Source organism: Megalops cyprinoides, chromosome 2, assembly GCF_013368585.1.
Source record: "Megalops cyprinoides isolate fMegCyp1 chromosome 2, fMegCyp1.pri, whole genome shotgun sequence".
Classification (NCBI taxonomy): domain Eukaryota; kingdom Metazoa; phylum Chordata; class Actinopteri; order Elopiformes; family Megalopidae; genus Megalops; species Megalops cyprinoides.
The window spans coordinates 23,984,709-24,003,572 of record NC_050584.1 but is presented as its reverse complement, the minus strand read 5'-3'; the positions used below and the strand labels follow the sequence as shown (position 1 = coordinate 24,003,572).

Below are 18,864 nucleotides of genomic sequence, written 5' to 3'. Positions count from 1 at the left end.
TTAAGATAATGGGAAACACTCATTCATGTTGATCTGAAGACTTGTGCTTAAATGCTTAAAATTTGTTCCTTAGACAAATTCATATAGTGCAGTTGATGCCTATGTATGAATTTATTTCCAGAAATTTTTTTTTAAATGTCTTTTACATATTTTGAACAATCTAAAGTAGAAGATAGTTTTGATTTGTTTATAATACGTTTTTGGTTACTGCATGATTCTATTTGTGTTAATTCATAGTTTTGACTGGTACTGTATATTCAAACCTTATTGTGCTGCTGCTCTACAGTGTCACGGTGGTGTCGCGAAAACTTTATGCTATCTAGAACAAAACCATATTACAACAAACAGCTATAACTTTTCCATGCTTCTTTTTCAAATGTTTGTTTTTTGAATGGTATTACAGCACAGACCCAGTTTAGGTCTGGACTAGGGGTGTGCAAAAATATTGTTTTTTTGATTGTTTTTTTAAAATTCGTCTGATTCGATATCGATCTGTAAAACTTATGGATTGATCTTTTAAAACTCGGGATTTAAAACTTGATTATAACCTTATGGGACTACGGACGTATATGCGAACGGACATTGTCCGAATAGACGTTAAGCGGCGCATGACTGTACAAGCCTTTGGCCTTTTCTTTAGTGATTTTCACAATTTGTTTCCAGTGACTCTCACTCTGCATTTGTAAATTTGTGTTCCCTTTAGAGTTTTTTAAGCATCTCTCAAAATATGGAAAGCTGCTATAGAATTTCATGTCTCATTCCTATCAAATCGATATCGAATCGGATTGAATCGAATCGTTACCTTGTGAATCGGAATCGAATCGAATCGAATCAGGGCATCTGTGCCAATACCCAGCCCTGGACACTGTCATCCTATAAAATGCTTGCTTTTGACATTGTAATTTTAAATGTGTGGGTTACAGCCATTCTCTGCTTTTGTTTTTACACTGAAGTTTTCCATTGATACTGAGTGAATGTGAAACTGAGTACTGAATGTGAGCTGACTAAAAGTCTTTTTTTACATTTTTTTATAAGAATGCACAACCAAAACATATTTCTTTGATTTCAGGTAGCAGGTTTCACAGAAATAAAATTACAGTATTCAATAAATTGTATATATTTGCAGAACATTATCTAAAAAACCTAAGTGGCAAATTGTTTTTAAAAATTACAGTGCAGAGGTTTACAAAACCCTTTCTTGTGTATTCAGAAGACAGCTCATCACCAAAGGTAATCCTGCTAAAGCAATAAGTTGATTTAGGATCTTGTCAGGACTGTTGATGTTAATTTATAGAATATCAGATAGTCATGCTATGAAATTACTTGCTATGGCTCTAATTGCACAATTACAGTTCCTATGATTACATTAATTGTTAGCTATAGGTTAAGATAAAACCAATTTGTACCTAGTTGTGTTTTTACTTGAACATATTTCATGTATTAAAAACTAATACTTTATACTGTTTTTGTTTGTTTTTTTAAGTACTTTCGAATGTAAAATGATTTTCATTGATGCTAGGTTGATCCTAGCAGTCTCAGCATCTAGGTGGGTGGATCTAAAGTTTTGAATGGCGCAGGAGTTAGTGCTGCTTTTCTGTGTTGTTCTACGTAACGTTTTACACAAAATTACAGTTCTCAGCAAATACTGTTACCAATAGGTTCATCAAATTGTGTAAATTACATTTATGTAAATGTAAAAATCAAATTTTGTAAATTCAAATCTCATGTCACTAAATACTAATAAGGCAAAAAGATATTTTCTGGTGCATTTTTCAGTATGACTTTCATAGGTATTACATTATGTATCCATGGTGGATAGTGGTTTAGTTTTATATTGAGGTTACTATCTTTAATTTTACAAATGTGCAAATGTAAAAGTTAAACCATTTTTATTCCACCTCTAGGTAACTAACATAAAAAAATACAATGGTGGACTCCGTTACATCTAGCCTTCACCATTTTAACTTTCATTATTCAGTCCCAAAACATAATTTTCTCAGTTTCTTGTACCAGATGAAAAAGTACTTTATATTCATGCAAAAGAATGTATGATTGAAGGAAATATGATCATTTTGCAACAAACCTCACAATATGGTGTCTATACAATAATGCTTTTCTCCATAATAAACATATTTCTGTCTTTGGGTTACTTTTCAGTGACCTGCAACTATGTGTATGCTTTTTATAATAAAGTTGAAATTTATTTAAAACCCAGTTGTTGTCATCATTTTAAATTATTGGTGAATGCATTTTCACATATTTCACCTGTTGCAAGTAAAGTGTGTGTCAGTCATCTACAAACCTTTTTACCTGTTACTTTATTATATTTTTACATAAGACAACTGATAATTTCATGTCGTCATTGTATCACTGATGACAGCATGTAATTACATGACAGTGTACAAAGGGCAACTCACTACAGCTTTTATTATTATTATTATTATTATTGTACGTGAGAACAAGGGACACAAGGTATCAAATGGTGAGGATGGACATTGAACATGTAATGCTGCAACACTGAGGAAAAAACATCGGGTAATTAAAGATAGTTATATGATAAGGGTCACACCACTTCATAGTTCCTGACAATATAGATACAGTCATGATTTTTTTTTTTTTTTTTGCGCTCAAAGCCTATAGAATAGTTTCCACAAAATGGTTAAAACAGTGAAGGGAAAGGCAAAAAGTGTGTCGTCAACAAAGTCATGCAGATGTGTTTTTGTCGAACAGTCGCTTTCATCACAGACTGTGCTGAGTACCCAGCAATCTGGGTACAATACTGTATTTTTTTCCAGTATTGCACCTGAAACGTGGGTGTATATATCTATATCTGTGTGTGTGTGTGTGTGTGTGTGTGTGTAAATATATATGGGTTTGGCGACGACACCAAAATTGAACATTGCGTTACAAATGCTCATAAATAAGATAATAATATGAATAATAATCGAATAAGTGGCAATCGTTAACTACTGTTCTAATCTACTTCCGCTGACCACTCTAGTCGCCAAGTAAATGATCACCCTATGCTGTATTTCAACTAAACATAAGTTATCATCAAACACCTTCTATCGTTTGACTTAGGTTTTGCCTCCGCACTTTCGAGAAATCAAACTGAAAATAGTAATACCGAATCGGACGCGTGCAGGCTGCTGTTTATTAATTGTAGGCAGGTAAAGCGTTACTGTTTAACACACTGCAGTCGCAGTGTGCAGTAGTTTGCTATCTAACTAGCAAATCGTTTTCAGTCGAGACAAAGTGAAGAAGAGGGCAATTTAGGTGCAACAGCAAACGCATAAAACATGGCTGCATATGCACTCGCCTGGAGAAGAGGACTAATTTCAGTTTGCACAAAGCGAAGCACTCTGTCTGCTGCGTCACCAGGAGTCAAATTCTACTGGTACAGAACCTAGTGTAAATGTTGTTCGTGTACTTTCCTTTCTCAACCTGTAGTCACCTACTCTTTCGGGAACCGGCGTTTCGCTTGCTTGCAAATGTCTTGTATGAAGCGAATAGCTCTAGGTTCCAAGCTGGACGGATAGTGGGGGCGTTGCCTGAAAGTGTAAGGTCCACACAGCGGCTCTTCTCAGCAAGGAACTTAAAAAATGTAATGTACTAGTTCAGTAGAGACAGAAGAAAAATTGTAAGGTTAAATGTAGAATCTTGCGCAGTAAAGTTAAGTGGATGCTTATCTTCTAAGACATTAGCGAATGACATGTTAAAATCTCCTAAACTGCCGGGTGTATAAATGCTTAATGTCTTGTAGCAAGTTATGAAATCCTAATCTACTTTTAGTTTTTTTCGTTTAAATTAAAAATAACCCTGACTGACACTTCTTGTAAACCACTGTTTGAGAAGGGAAGACACTTTCAACACTACGGAAGCGCGAAAGGTACAAAAGCCATCAACCATAAAATTCCAGCAATTTAAAATGCCTGTTTACTTCAGAAGAAACACGGACTCTGCGCTGATGATAAGTATACAGAAATTTGTATTAAGAACTCTTGTACTGTGGAAATGGAGAAATGAAGTTCAGAAAAGCGTTTTCTATGCCGGCTGTGCCCAAGTTCTAATTAAACAGTTTAATTAAGTTTTTTTTTAGTAAAATTATTATGTTTGGAAGCCACTAAAAATGTCTGGTCTAGATGTACAACCACAGAACCTTGTCCTAGATCAAGTGTGATTTAGTAGCACTAGAAATCATGTCTTTTTAGGACTGTGAAAACTCAAATGAAAAAATCTGAGTTTTGTATAATGAATGTTGGTCCAGGTGGAAAACAAAACCAGACTGTGTTAAGAGGAAACATATTTGTGCAGAAGAGGAGATATTCCTTATAGTACTATTTTTGTAAACAGAAACTGCCCAATGGTTATGTTCTTCTTATCAAAATAATCATTAATGGGCTTAGAGGAATATCATTTGGATGAAATGGCGCAGGACATTTCATTGCCTTGGTGGCAGTTGGGCAGTATGACTGAATTTGTATTTGCCAGTGTAGCTGATTGTATATGCCAATGGATAACCACCACAAAAGAGCCACCCACTAAAGCTTGGAGCAAAAAGGTACAGTGAATTATTCTTGACAGAGAATGTTGGTGTGGATAGCACTAACTAACTGTTATGGAAGATAGCAAGCAACCCTTGTAATCCTGTCCTGAAGATGAGACAAGGCAGTGCCATGAGATATGGCAAAACCAATACAGGTCCCAAAGCTTGTCAACATAAGTCGCATAACAAAGGGATTTAAATGACCTGAAGAAATTACTTACTATACATAGTTTCAGTTAAGTTGTGTGGTGAATGAAGGCTTGTAATCTTTTGGAACACATACATTCTCTTCACTGTGAATTTATTTGCTAATTAGTCAAGTAATTCAATTAATTAATTGTGTGTCTCAACTTTTCACAGCATGTCCTCTATAATATCAGCTAAACAGAAAATAAATGGAGTGGACTTGTTTTACCAACAAACTGGAAGAGGACAGCATGCTGTCTTGCTACTTCCTGGAGCATTAGGTATAAATAATGTGATTTTTACCATTTATTATGGCATGCTCTAGTGTTATAGTGTGGAGACGTGCATTAGGTACTGGATGTCTAGGTTGCAGTATTACAGGAAAAATAAGATACCAATGGACAAACATAGTATTTCTGAATTACTGTTGTTCATCAGGAAGTGGACAGACTGATTTTGGCCCTCAGTTGAAGTCTCTGAACAAAGAGCATTTCACAGTGGTGAGCTGGGATCCCAGAGGGTATGGACACTCCCGGCCGCCCCAGAGAGACTTCCCCCTGGATTTTTTTGACAGAGATGCCAAAGATGCCGTGGACCTGATGCTGGTCAGACTCTACTTCATACGATTTAATTATTTGAAACCATTTTGATTTCACTGACTATGTATAGTACAAGACAACATACAGATCAGGCCTATCTTGAGGAAGTGAATTATCCTTCCTCTTTGTGAGAGTCATTGTATGTACATTTAGTTCCATTCATATTAATGGAGTCTTGGCCGAAATGTGGATGGGTAGAATAGAAACATCATCACTGGAGAGAATGATGCACTTAACAGTGGTTGCTTCCTTTCAGTCCTGTTGGAAATCCCATCTTCAGCATCATTCACACAGAGATTTCCACAAATCTGTTGAAAAAGAGGTCGGAGAAGCTCGATGTGTTAAAAATGAACAGCATAGCTGTCTGTGCTAGACAACTATGCATACCCAGATGACAGTATAGACCATCATCAATATTTATTAGCTGTTAGCTGCAATAGCTGTTTAAAAAATAAATAAATAAATAAATAAAATGGTTGTTTCTAAGTACTGTGAAATGTACCCGTCTGATTTCTAGGCTTTAAAGTTTAAGAGGTTCTCTTTGCTGGGCTGGAGTGACGGTGGAATCACTGCACTGATTGCAGCAGCTCGAAACCCCTCCCTCATCAACAAGCTGGTTGTCTGGGGATCCAATGCTTATGTCACAGAGGAAGACCTAAAGATTTATAACGGTGAATGCTTTTATTTTAACCTGCCGATGACTGTGCTGTTGGCACAGTCTGCTTTTTGTATTTTACAGCTTAATATAATCTTATGCCAGTCATTTAAATTGAGCAAAAAAGCTCACATCAGTTGCACGCTGACCATGCTGGATATTCAAAAGGTTTCGTATTAAAAAAAAAAAAATTTAAATATGTGGCATTAATTGTATGAATACCGCTTACTAGTTACAGTACCAGTCAAAAGATTGGTAAAGTCCTCTGCTGCTTACTTGAAATCAAAAATGAGCATTATTACTGGACATTTTGACCAGCATGTTTTTAATTTATAGTTTTTTTTTTCCTTTTTAGAAATTTTACCAGGCAAAAACCCAGAATTTCCGGCTAATGGAAACCCTGATCTGATTAAGATAATGGGGAGCATATATTCAAAGAAACTTTTAATTAAAGACTTATGCTTCAGTGCTTGAAATTACTTTTTTAATTTTTACTTTTAGTTTCTTTGACAAATATAAATTGTGAAATTGATGCCTGTGTATGAATTTTTCAAATAATAAAAAAAAATTCATTTAAAAAAATATTTTTGGGTACTTCAAAGAATCTAAAATAGGTCAAATAAGATTTGTTTAACACTTTTTTGGTAACTGCATAATTCCAGTTGTGTCCAAATGTGGAAAATACTAAAGATAAAGAAAAATCCTTCTATGAGTAGGTGTGTCCATACTTTTGACTGGTACTGTATATGTGCTGAATTACAGAAAAGCTCCAGAGTTAAATCAGAATCAGCATTCTTGTCTGCGGTGAATTAGGAATATCCTGCGGCGAATGTGGGAGGGGATGTTTCTGACCTCCTGCATCCCTCTCCCCCAGCGATCAGGGACGTGTCCACGTGGAGCGAGAGGATGAGGAAGCCCATGGAGGACATGTACGGGGCCCGGGACTTCGCCAAAATCTGGGAGGCCTGGGTGGACGGCATCAGCCAGTTTGCCCAGAGACCCGACGGTGAGCGGAGGGAAGTGCCCCCCGGCCTATTTAGCAGCTGTGCTTGGGATGGGGGAGCTACGGGTCAGTGAGGGAGACACGGAGCATACTGAAATACTGCCAGCAGACAGAGTGCTGCTGCATCACTAGCTGCCCTCTCACACCTTGGTTTGACACCTAATTTACATTACATTACAGCAGCTAAGCAGATGCTCTTATCTAGAGTGACTTACATCAGTTGCAATTTTTTTTTTTTTAAGAATATTACGCATTCATACAGCTGGATATTTCCTGAGGCAATTCTGGGTTAAGTACCTTGCCCAAGTGTACAGCAGCAGCATCTCAGCAGGGAATCGAACCAGCAACCTTTCGGTTACAAGTCCTGGCCCTCAGCACTGTGCTACACTGCCGCCAAAATGCTTTTGAGATTGACAGTCAGATGGTATCTCGTGTCTGCTGTGTTGATTGAGTGGGCCGCAGAACGGCCTGCATCAGCGCGGTGTCTCATTTCATCCATTTGTCCGTCATGTGACTGATATTTGGTGAGCTCTTCTTTGACCCCACCACAACCCCCGCTTGCCACGATGTTGAGAAACCTGTTTTTCTGCGTCTCCGCAGGGAGCATCTGTCGAGAGCTACTTCCTCTTATCAGCTGCCCTACCCTGATCGTGCATGGAGGGAAGGACCCCATGGTGCCTGGCTTCCACCCTCAGTACCTCCTGCAGCGCATCCGGGGCTCTCGGTGAGAAACAGCGCCTCACTGTGGGAGAGCGTGGTGTGGTGACAGTGCAGCTGTCAGGAGAGGACGGGCTGAGTCACATTCCCCAGGGGCACAAAAAAACGAGAAGCATGAGTCAGCACACTAAGGCGAGCAGACAGCAACTGGCAGGAAAGGCACTTTCAAGCAAATGAATGCTCAGCAGTTCGTTCAAGCACTCACCCACAAGGGACGAAGTGTTTTCACACTATACCATGATGGTATTCAGTTTGCTGTATGTATTTCATTAAGCCTTTGTCCATTTTTTAAACAAAGTATTTTTCTTAAACTTCCTGTAAGCCTACAGTTAAATGTATATACATATTGTACACCAATTCTGTTAAGGCTCATTTAAGATTTCGTAATAAAAGCCTGACTGTCCAAAGGTGACTCAGACTTCCTTCAAAGTTGGATTCAGCCATTTTCTCTTCCCAGGGATTTTTTCTGTCTATAATGTGAATAGAAACAGAAGACATGTTTGGTATTTTAATCACATGACTGTAGACAGCCTCTTTGCACTGGTTAATACTGCCATTGCAGGAAGTAATTTGTGTTAATGTATGGATGCCAGTCATTTCACTTTGCTTAGTTGTGTCTGCTGTGTTTGTCTGTCACCTTACTCTGACACGTTGCCTCGGAGGAGTTATGTATAAGAAAGCACATGCATACTGTCAGACAGAACAATGAATATGTATATTTATATTTCTGTGCAGACTGCATCTGATGCCGGAAGGGAAACACAACCTGCACTTGAGGTTTGCTGCCGAGTTCAACCAGCTGGTGGAAGAATTTCTCGGTGACTGACAATAATAATCTGAAATTATATGCAGAAGAATCAGACTCCCATCAAAAATGTCACAGTATTTCATTTCATTGAGTTACACAATTCTGAGTATGACCTTTCACTGTGAAAATAAAGGAATGTCTTTGAATGAAAAAGTAATAATTTGTACAAAAGAGATGTTCACATTTATCAGATATGATTGTATAATAAACCTTTTTCTCAAATGTTTTGTTTTAAAGTGTTCATATCAGGGTAACAGTGAATGTAGACTTAAATATCATGGGCGGTGAACTATAGAGTTTAAAAATGACCATCATTTCTCAGATGCATTGGATGCAAAACAACTAACGCAATGGCTAAGTATGCTCACTATACCATTTAAAACGTTAATGAACACTGAAAACAGTGACCATGAGCTGAGCTCTTTAACAAACAAGGTCATATACTTATTATTTGAGCTTACGAAAGCATATTTGTTGTAATGCTATCTGTAGAATTGCACACATCAGCCATCTCAATTTTTAATGTATTTGTTTAATTAAATCAAGGACATACAGCCATGACACTTAGTATAATATGGACCCTCAATAAATGTTTAATAACATTTGTAACAGCTTTCAGTTTCAGTTATTTCCATACATCTCACACATTTCTTTGGGCCAGATAGGCACAGCAGCACTTAATTCACACCTGTTGCTGAAAATGGTATATCATATACCAGATATTCCATATATCAGGTATTCATATGAAATGCAAACAGACACTGACTTCAAAGCTAACATTCTTGTGACATTGTGGCCACATGATAACTTTATTAAAAGGTCACAGGAATGTTATGAGAATGATTTGTTACCTGAGACCAGCTTTGGCTCAGGGACATGTATGGTAGCTACTGTAGCTCACACAATCACACCAGAACTCACTGTTACATTAACAGCAATGGTTAGAAATGCACTTTTGTTTCAGCATGTCAGCATGATGGATTGCTTTAAAGGCCAAAACCGGGACAAGTGTGCTTTGGATCGACACCATCGGCGGAGAAGTCACGCGTCGTCATCCAGCTCGTCCTCCTCGAACTCGCCCTGCTCATCAGCAGTGGCATCCTGGTACTGCTGGTACTCGGATACCAAGTCGTTCATATTGCTCTCGGCCTCAGTGAACTCCATCTCGTCCATGCCCTCGCCGGTGTACCAATGCAGGAAGGCCTTGCGGCGGAACATGGCGGTGAACTGCTCCGAGATGCGGCGGAAAAGCTCCTGGATGGCGGTGCTGTTGCCGATGAAGGTGGCGGACATCTTGAGGCCACGCGGCGGGATGTCGCAGACGGCGGTCTTCACGTTGTTGGGGATCCACTCCACGAAGTAGCTGCTGTTCTTGTTCTGCACATTGAGCATCTGCTCGTCCACCTCCTTCATGGACATCCGCCCGCGGAATATGGCGGCCACCGTCAGGTAGCGGCCGTGGCGCGGGTCGCAGGCTGCCATCATGTTCTTGGCGTCAAACATCTGCTGGGTGAGCTCGGGCACGGAGAGAGCGCGGTACTGCTGGCTCCCCCTGCTGGTGAGGGGGGAGAAGCCCGGCATGAAGAAGTGCAGGCGGGGGAAGGGCACCATGTTGACAGCCAGCTTGCGGAGGTCGGCGTTTAGCTGGCCCGGGAAGCGCAGGCAGGTGGTCACCCCGCTCATGGTGGCGGAAACCAGGTGGTTGAGGTCACCGTAAGTGGGCGTGGTCAGCTTGAGTGTGCGGAAGCAGATGTCGTAGAGTGCCTCGTTGTCGATGCTATAGGTCTCGTCCGTGTTCTCCACCAGCTGGTGCACTGAGAGTGTGGCGTTGTAGGGCTCCACCACTGTGTCCGACACCTTCGGGGAGGGCATGACGCTGAACGTGTTCATGATGCGGTCAGGGTACTCCTCGCGGATCTTGCTGATGAGCAGGGTGCCCATGCCGGACCCTGTACCCCCTCCTAAAGAGTGGGTGAGCTGGAAGCCCTGCAGGCAGTCACAACTCTCTGACTCCTTCCTCACCACGTCCAGGACTGAGTCCACCAGCTCTGCCCCCTCTGTGTAATGACCTTTCGCCCAGTTATTTCCAGCCCCGCTCTGACCTGTGCATTTAAAACACAGAAGCACAATCACGAAACCTTGCTCCTTACATGTGCAAACACCAAAAGAACAAAACTCAGAAGTCATCTGTTCAACATACTGCCACCCAAGGGAGCACCGATGATGTCAAATGACCTTCGGGGCTCAACAGAATGTCATCATCGTTGTTTAATTAAAATATCACAGCCTGGAAACTCAACTCATGTAGAGCGCAGCAGGGGGCAGCAGCTGATTTTAATCTAACAAAATCTTAATCAAAATGATTTGTTTTTCACTGTTGTATGTGTGTGGAGGGGGGAGGGGCATGTCTGGGAGAGACAAAGGGAGAGAAACAGTGAGAGTAAATGATAAAGCTACAACACGCAGGCCAGATTAGACAAGGCTTTGTTGTTTTCCCTCTCGTGTGTGTGTGTCCTTGCGCTCTCGTGCTGGAGGTTTGGAAGGTCTGTATCTTCCCTGTCGATCTGCACTGCAGTGGCATTTTCACCAGGCTGCAGCACACTGACTCACTTCTACAGCCCCCTGGAGCCTCTAGTTTCACATCACACTCAATTCCCAGACCGCCGACTGAGTTAGCGTGAGCGCACCTCGACAGTCATTCCTCCTGCCCTAGCTACATCCCAACGCGCTTCATCTGTCCCTCCTGCCCTTCCCCCATTGGTACATATTGATTATACCTTGACTGTTCCAAACTAAGTCAATATTGCCCTTTTTTCCCAATGGTTAGCATTTTTTCAGTTGAGAGCGGGATCAGAGAAGGAACGTCCACTCCTTGTGGGGATCAACGCTTACCGAACACAAAATTGTCCGGCCTGAAAATGTGTCCGAAAGGCCCAGACCTGACAGAGTCCATGGTGCCGGGCTCTAGATCCACGAGGATGGCGCGAGGGACGAACTTGTTACCTGTGGGAGGAACAGAGAAGCTTTTGTGAGTGAACAGGGCAACGTTTTTCTGTGGCACTATTGAAACAACAAGAATCTCTCCACAATGCAGCAGCCCCCACTGACTGCGACCAAGATGAGAAAAAGTGCTTGTTCCAGTGAAAAAAGAAAAAAGCGCTGAGCTCTTCCAAATTATTTCAGCTGAAGATAAGATGGGATCTCTCTCTTGACTTCCTGCTGTTTGGTGGCAGAGTCATTTCTCACATGCTGTTTTTTCCATAAGATCAAAAAGAACTGAAAGCGTCAGCCATCCAACTGCCTAGACAGTAAGTGTAATTGGTTTACAGCTCCATCTAGACAGAATTGTCTAGGAACACAGGGAAAATGGAGCTGCTTTGGGTGTCAGAGCAAACAGAACAAAATGAGTATTCATTTTTTAAAAACCTATATTTAATTTCAGTCCTTGGCAGTTGTTTTGCAGTACAATATGCGTAAGATCATTTGGATGTATCAGCATGTTTTCACCCTCAGTATTATGGATTCTGCTGAAATAAACAAGGAAGTAGCACATTTTGTAAAGAAGGAGGAGGAGGAAAATATTTTGTAACTGCTTAGTCACAAAAATGTTCAGGGAAGTGACACGTGGTCTCCACAGAACAACGTACAGCTACAATGACGTAAAGCTAGTGAGTTAACGTTTTGCGCTTCTCCACACGTTGCCCTCACCAACTTGTGGCAGATTACTTCTCCTTTCTCTGACTTGTTCTCATTTTCAACTACAATGTTGCTGCCCCCTGGCAGTATGACATGGGCATTCTTTATTTGGAGAGATGATCATGGACAGTCAAAATTACTTGAATTCGGTTCCACCTAAGAGGAAACCCCCGGCTAAAATTGCAGGGAGATATATTGTTGCTTAATTTTTATTCATCTATTCAATACTAACACAACATTAAACCGCTGTTTTTTAGGTGTTTGTTTTAAATCAATATAGTCCTGACATGTACGCCGAGTTACCAGTGGCTTCGTTGTAGTACACGTTAATTCTCTCCAGCTGTAGGTCGCTGTCGCCATAGTAACTGCCGGTAGGGTCGATACCGTGCTCATCGCTGATCACTTCCCAGAACTGTAACGGACAGACAGGCAGTCTGTTTAATCCGTATACCAATGATCAACACACGGGGAATAGTTGCCGAGATTCCGATGAGCTATATAACTTGGCTTAAAACATGAACAGAAAGATTGAAGTTGCTTCTAACTGATTAGTCCTTGATGGGGCTCACTCCTCAAGGGCAAAATTAGGATAATATTATGAACGTATACAAACGCTGCCTCTCAGACCTCTACACCAGAGACTCACACCTAATAGCCGCACCCATCCAGCAGACACGATTGCATTGTATGATTATGGTCTGCTCGTTTGTCTTTATATTTCTGACAAAATACAGCTTATGTGCAATGACTCAATCACTAGGCCTACAACATGTTTTCTAGAACATAAATCATCCCCATTCTAAACCATTCTCTTATGCAGCCTAATTCATGTATTTATGCATATGACAGTCATTTTATTCATTATTAGGCTATCTGTAGTTTTCAACTCAGATCAGACAGCAGTCCAACTTGATACATAATATACAACAGTGTCATAATGATGCAACATGAAACTTGTCGGGTAGGCGAGCCAGCTGTACTGAATCATTTAAAGTGAGAATGAATTGTAAAACTTTTCTCAAAGTACGGCAGCATAAAAATCTCATGGAGTTTGGGATAAATAAAAAATTCTAACCTTAGCACCGATCTGGTTTCCACACTGTCCTGCTTGGATGTGCACGATTTCCCTCATGATGAAAGACGAATGCGGTGTGAAGCCTCCTCACTATTGAACAGCCGCACCCTTTGCGATGTGTGGGTACCCCGGTGTCCAGAGAGATGCGACACGCTCTCCAAATCAGCACTTATAAATTCCAGCGTTCCCCGGCGTAGCAGCATGGTCGCAGTTCCTCAGCTGATTGGGTAAGGCCGCATCAGTGTGGCTAACGGGCATTGCTGATAGGCTGTCGGCAGGCGCAGGTTTGATGCAGTGTTACTTTCAAAGACGATTGTTGCCTGTGCATTGGATCGCACGTTTTGCCTGTCACTCCTTCGGCTCACCCCTAAATTGCAAGGATCTGAGGCTATGACCAAGAACATGACGTATTTTAATCATGAACTGTGATATATTATACAAAGTTGAAAATAAGTAGGCTACTTAGTTTAATTAGGAAAGTAATTTCAATTTAATGAATTGCCAAAACTATATCATAAAAAATATTTCCCACATGAACGTACGAGTAAATAATATTTGGAGAATAGTATTGTAATATATGCGATTTGAAGTGACCAGGCATAATAAATTTGTACGGACAACATTCTCCTCGACTTTTACGCATCTGGAATAAATACATAGTTAACCAGCCAGGATACCACACCTGTACTCTTTAAGTCGTCCAACCACTAGAGGTCAGTGTTCTTGAATGGAGTACATTGACTGTTGTTTGCGGTAATATTGTTCAAGAATGGTAATCGCATTTGGAGGAGTATAAGAGACGTTGTGTTGTTTCAATTCTAGTCGAGTAAACAACGTGTAAGTAAGAACTTGAGTTAATATAAGAATAAGTACAAACATAGTTTTATTTGTCATGATAAACGCAGTTATTGATTGCTTTTGCCTGCTCAGACAACGTACTGGAAAGTGAAACCAGGAAGTGACTTGCACGTCGTTTTTGAAACAACACATGAGTTGAAGCAATGAATGTGTAGTTGGATTTACCAAGGTTTGTGTCTTACCAAAACATGAATAACGTGGAATGTGGAAATTTAGATCAAGTGGCAGCAGGAGATGATGCCATTTCAGTGCACGACTTTTCCGAGAAGATTCTTGAGCAGGTGATTCATTTCCACATTATGAAAATGAAAGGTGGATTTTTCCTTTGGGTCGGTGCAAGTCCTCATCTCTCCAATTTGGCTGTTGCCATGAGCAGCAAATATGTGAGTACAGTATGGTGTTTGCTTCTTATCGTTTTGTTCTTTTATACAAGTGGACTCCTTATAACTCGTCAGCAACTCAGAATGGCGAGCGATGGACTTGGGTCGACAGCCTAGCAACAGTTCAAAACGTATAAAATTACAGCAAAGATTATTTTAACGGAAGACCGGTTCATCTGAATGAAGTCTAACAGAAAGCTAGCTCGCTACCGGCAGCGGTGAGCCGTAGTCCAGCTGGCTCGCCGGCAGATACCGTTGATTTAATTGATTAAGTTCGATTTGCATTGGATTAGTCTGTAATGCAACTTTATAGACAGTATACCTTAATATCTGCTCGTTTATATAGCTTACCCTAACAGCAGTAACAACTAAGATATTAGAAATAGACATATAGCTACATTTCCTCGGTCTTCGCTGAGACTGTGCTGTTTTGTAAATGTTAGCTACCTAAGTAGCAAATTCAACAGAAGCCCATTTAATGAAAAAAGAAATGTTACCACTGTGAACTAGCTGAAGCGCTAGATCGAAGAGTGATTTCTCTCTAGTTCTACAAACGAAGAATTGTGTGAGTAGATATTTTGGAGCCGAGGTAACTCGAGCTAGCAATAGCCACCAGACAAGTTTGAATGATAAATGTGAGCATTGTTAACATTATCTAAAACCAGTGCATTTTATGTTCCCCTTTAGGACTCAATGCCTCTGTCGACATTAGTGCTTGGGGACCCGTCAGACACTGCTCCAAATTCTTTAGCGCAACGACTGGGTTGGTGTCATTTTACATTATCCATTCTGTTAGACTTTAAGTACCGTAGTGGACATGAGAAGGTCAATGGTTGGTCAAACGTTCCCTTGTAATCGCACACTTGCCGCTCAGTAGCCAGTCTGTATCCAGAGCTAAGTGGGAAATCTTGACCGACCCTACTGAACGCTCATATAATGAAACCTGTAAATATTATTTAAATTGAAAATAACAACTGTCAACAACGCAAAAAATGGGACTGTTAGCAGATGGCCTACATTTCCCACAAGTCATTTCTCCCACAAGGGACTAACAGTTAAGTGATGTCACGTCCAGAGTGTACAATTTTGCTAAAATCAACGCACACAGTGTACCAACACTAGATCAGGAGTTGAAAACGCAAACAGGGCAGCAGTGTGGCATAGTGATAGGAGACAGGGCAAGTAACTGAAAGGTTGCAAGTTTGATTCCTTACTAGACCACTGCTGCTGTACCCTTGGGCAAGATACTTAACCCACAATTGCCCTGGTAAATATCCAGCTGTATAAATGGATAACATGTCAAAACTTATGTAAGTCACTCTGGATAAGAGCATCTGCTAGCTGACAGTAATGTAATGTAACTGGGTACTGTTGTAAAGAGTAGACAAGTCAGTTCAGTTGAAATCAGTTTGGGATACACAATCAGAGATACTGCTTTTTAAGTATTGTGTTGTCTGCCATTTGTTTAATTTGTATCCCCATGGTAGTGAAGTGTATTAATAGTATCTGTGTCAAAGCATGTAAATGTTGGACTGATTCTCTACACTCTTTTTTCTGTCTCAGCCAAGAAGACAAAAAAGCAGGTCTTTGTCAGCTACAATCTTCCTGGCACAGAAGCCAACCTCACCTTACTGGTGGAAAACAGAATAAAGAAAGAAATGGAGCTTTTCCCTGACAAATTTTAGATTTTTTGTTAATGTGACTTTTTGTTTTATATGAAAATGAATAAAAAAATAACAAACATAACAAGGGATATGGATATCATTCTGTGTCATGTCGTGTCTCAGTTGATGAAGTGAAATATGTGACCGCTGTCTTCTCTGATAAGTGTGCACACAGGTGGAAAGTCTGTCTGACATATTTGTGCTTGCCCTGGCCTGTACTGTAACAGAGTGTTACCTTTGATCGTTCAACCAATTTTCCTTGTAGCCTTACTTCTGGATAAATTAACATATTTGTATTTGACAGAATGCGTAATGTGAATATCCACAAACATGTTTTCACCTCTAGCTCTTCATTTGTCACTACCAGTATTTACTTAGCTTTATTGATTCGCACACTCTGACCACTTACAGATACTCCATAACTGGAATGCCATTTGGACATCAAATGTAACGTTCCTCTTCCGAAATGCAATGAAATTCAGACGTACTACCAATATGCAGAAATTAAAGCCCAGATTATTACACATTGTAAACTAAGAAGCTAAGAAAGCTGAATTTGATCTACGTTTGATTGCCAAAAAAAAAAAAAAAAAAAAAAAACGAGGACAAATTTTTTATTGGCAATGTATGTTTTAAACTGAATTAATGTAGTTCATTTTTTTCAGAATGTACTTTCTCGGTTAACCACTTTATAAGTTTTAATGGACACTGTCAATGTTTTGTTTTAACCATTAGTAAATTGCTTTGGCTTGATATTCCATTAAGGAGCACATTGCCAGTGCTCCAATTTACTGTATTAAATTTTACGGACAGTTCAGCACATTTTTCGGATGTCTTTCAGTTAGAGAATGCCTGACGTCATGATCATTTTGGATACTACAATGGCAATAACTGATCCAATTCACAATCCAAGTGTGATCCATGTTGCCAGGGAATTGGAAGGTTATAGGGGTTAAGGACATTGTTCTTTCCAAGAGCGTAGTACGATATAAACCTTTTACGGTATTTGATAAATGGGCAAAAGTACAAGGTGTCCTCTGAAATGGTAGTATCGATTCAGCAAAGCACTTTATTTGTCCCAGTGCGCTGCAGTGCCACTTCTCTGAAGGCTAATGTGACATGGTTCAGAAACTTGACCTCTTAGTGTTTTCAAATACTGGCACATGCCACCATCACTGCCCTGCCAGTTTCTCTGAAGTGCGCAGTGATACAGTAAGCCTCCCTTGTGCACTGGCAGCTCTGTGGCTGGCTCACGGCCCCCTGTGCGTCCACCCTCCTGGTCTCAGCTTTAACGCGGGGCCCTCGGTAGGGTGCTGGTGAGTCATTTAGCAGAAGCTCTTATCGAGAGCGACTTACATACACGTTACCTATTCATGCAGCTGGATATTTACTGACGCAATTCTGGGTTAAGGACCTCAAGGCCCAAGGATACAGCAGCAGTGCCCATGGGGGGAATCAAACCAGCAACCATTCGGTTACCAGCCCTGCTTCTTACCACTACGCTACACTGCTGCTCCTAGTGATGTTATTGCAGGCAAAGGTGATGTTGTGCAGGAAGTAGCCTCTTCTGGCTGTGTATCTTCCATGACGAGAAACCAACAGAGCTCAGTGTTACTGCTGAAATCCCACTGATTTACTGCGCACTGCAGCTTTGCACACCCTCCACAGCCTTGTGCGTGACTGACGGCAGAACTGATGACCTGTAAGCGGTTGGATCTAACAGAGAATGCAGGCATTGTGCAGACGGGAAGGCTGCTGTTGCTGCCTCTGCAGACACAGATTCTGGATGATTGATGTTCCACACACACAAGGGGGATAGGGCCTTTGTACCACTCTCCAAATGAAAGGAACTTTTCAGAGGGAGCTGAGCTGTGTCCGCATCTCTCGAATCACTGCATTGTGAGACACATCAGGAAAGACAAAAGGAAAGGTAAAGGTGAGACTGTAATACATCTATCTGATCTCTCATTGAAAAAGCTGGTTGTCTTCTTGTGGCATTTTGGTGCACTCCACCTCCCAAAGTAGAAGTAAAAGAAGTCACATACCGTTTTTAGTCACACAGTCACACACTTGCCATAGGAGAAGTCACTTCAAGAATGTTCATTTATTGATATGTGATCAATAAATAATATGGTTTATTATACCAACAATGTGTATGGCTTATGTACAAGTGCATCATTCATATGGATAAAAAAAAATAGTGGTTTACATTCTTTCACTCTTTGTAATCATTCACCAAACTTTAACTTACATGTTCAAAAATATGAAAGAACTGTAAGGAATATATTTTATTATATGTCAATATGAGTCAGATTAGAAATATGACAATATTGTCACTTTCAAATGCATCTCTGTATATATTGTAGCAAATTTTGTAAACAATATATTTTTTGCATTCTACAAAATGTACAGAATTACATATATGACAGTGGCAATAACCTGTACATTTCTAGCATATGACATATTTTCACATGTAATAAAATATACAGCTAATTTTAAAATCATATTTTAGGCTGTAATGGTATAGTTAATTTGTTTTCAAAACCATTACAAGGACTGCAGTACATTTAATGGAGAGTAGTGACACGCTTCCATTTTCAGGTGACGGAGACTCAAAGATTATGTTTTGCCCTGAGGAAGACTCAAGAATTTTCTGAATCTCTCAACCCCCCACATG

At 40.4% G+C, this 18,864-nt stretch overlaps 3 protein-coding genes across 7 annotated transcripts; 2 read left to right on the top strand and 1 right to left on the bottom strand.

Moving 5' to 3' along the window:
- Positions 1-3,111: 3,111 nt before the first annotated feature.
- Positions 3,112-8,641, top strand: bphl (biphenyl hydrolase like). Of its 4 annotated transcripts, none has more exons than XM_036521896.1 (8): positions 3,324-3,397; positions 3,856-3,974; positions 4,907-5,013; positions 5,171-5,337; positions 5,849-6,002; positions 6,861-6,992; positions 7,590-7,713; positions 8,442-8,641. In XM_036521896.1, exons 3-8 carry the CDS (start codon positions 4,908-4,910, stop codon positions 8,530-8,532), a joined length of 774 nt encoding a protein of 257 aa, XP_036377789.1. In that variant the 5' UTR covers positions 3,324-3,397; positions 3,856-3,974; position 4,907; the 3' UTR covers positions 8,533-8,641. The 4 variants fall into 4 exon arrangements, with proteins under 4 accessions (XP_036377787.1, XP_036377789.1, XP_036377790.1 ...); XM_036521897.1 differs by lacking the exon at positions 3,324-3,397 and adding an exon at positions 3,411-3,604; XM_036521894.1 differs by lacking the exon at positions 3,856-3,974 and having other exon boundaries at positions 3,112-3,397.
- A 71-nt stretch (positions 8,642-8,712) lies between these two features.
- On the bottom strand, positions 8,713-13,680 carry LOC118773118 (tubulin beta chain). 2 transcript variants are annotated; one of them, XM_036521892.1, is made up of 4 exons: positions 13,286-13,680; positions 12,514-12,622; positions 11,407-11,517; positions 8,715-10,616 (listed from the first exon to the last, which is right to left on the bottom strand). In XM_036521892.1, exons 1-4 carry the CDS (start codon positions 13,340-13,342, stop codon positions 9,556-9,558), a joined length of 1,338 nt encoding a protein of 445 aa, XP_036377785.1. In that variant the 5' UTR covers positions 13,343-13,680; the 3' UTR covers positions 8,715-9,555. The 2 variants fall into 2 exon arrangements, with proteins under 2 accessions (XP_036377786.1, XP_036377785.1); XM_036521893.1 differs by lacking the exon at positions 12,514-12,622 and having other exon boundaries at positions 8,713-10,616; positions 13,286-13,360.
- Positions 13,681-14,061: 381 nt separating this feature from the next.
- psmg4 (proteasome (prosome, macropain) assembly chaperone 4) lies at positions 14,062-16,208 on the top strand. The gene is made up of 3 exons (XM_036521898.1): positions 14,062-14,526; positions 15,211-15,286; positions 16,087-16,208. The coding sequence occupies exons 1-3, from the start codon at positions 14,332-14,334 to the stop codon at positions 16,206-16,208; spliced, it is 393 nt and encodes a 130-aa protein (XP_036377791.1). The 5' UTR covers positions 14,062-14,331.
- Positions 16,209-18,864: the final 2,656 nt, after the last annotated feature.

Bases quoted from the DNA above. Each gene is read 5' to 3' on its own strand.
- bphl (XM_036521894.1), top strand. From the start codon at position 3,300: ATGGCTGCATATGCACTCGCCTGGAGAAGAGGACTAATTTCAGTTTGC. The intron at 6,003-6,860 runs GTGAATGCTTTT...CCTCTCCCCCAG, and splicing joins AGACCTAAAGATTTATAACG to CGATCAGGGACGTGTCCACG. The intron at 6,993-7,589 runs GTGAGCGGAGGG...GCGTCTCCGCAG, and splicing joins GTTTGCCCAGAGACCCGACG to GGAGCATCTGTCGAGAGCTA.
- LOC118773118 (XM_036521892.1), bottom strand. From the start codon at position 13,342: ATGAGGGAAATCGTGCACATCCAAGCAGGACAGTGTGGAAACCAGATC. The intron at 12,623-13,285 runs GTTAGAATTTTT...TGTCCGTTACAG, and splicing joins GAAACCAGATCGGTGCTAAG to TTCTGGGAAGTGATCAGCGA. The intron at 10,617-11,406 runs GTAAGCGTTGAT...TTAAATGCACAG, and splicing joins GCCGGACAATTTTGTGTTCG to GTCAGAGCGGGGCTGGAAAT.
- psmg4 (XM_036521898.1), top strand. From the start codon at position 14,332: ATGAATAACGTGGAATGTGGAAATTTAGATCAAGTGGCAGCAGGAGAT. The intron at 14,527-15,210 runs GTGAGTACAGTA...GTTCCCCTTTAG, and splicing joins TTGCCATGAGCAGCAAATAT to GACTCAATGCCTCTGTCGAC. The intron at 15,287-16,086 runs GTTGGTGTCATT...TTTCTGTCTCAG, and splicing joins TTCTTTAGCGCAACGACTGG to CCAAGAAGACAAAAAAGCAG.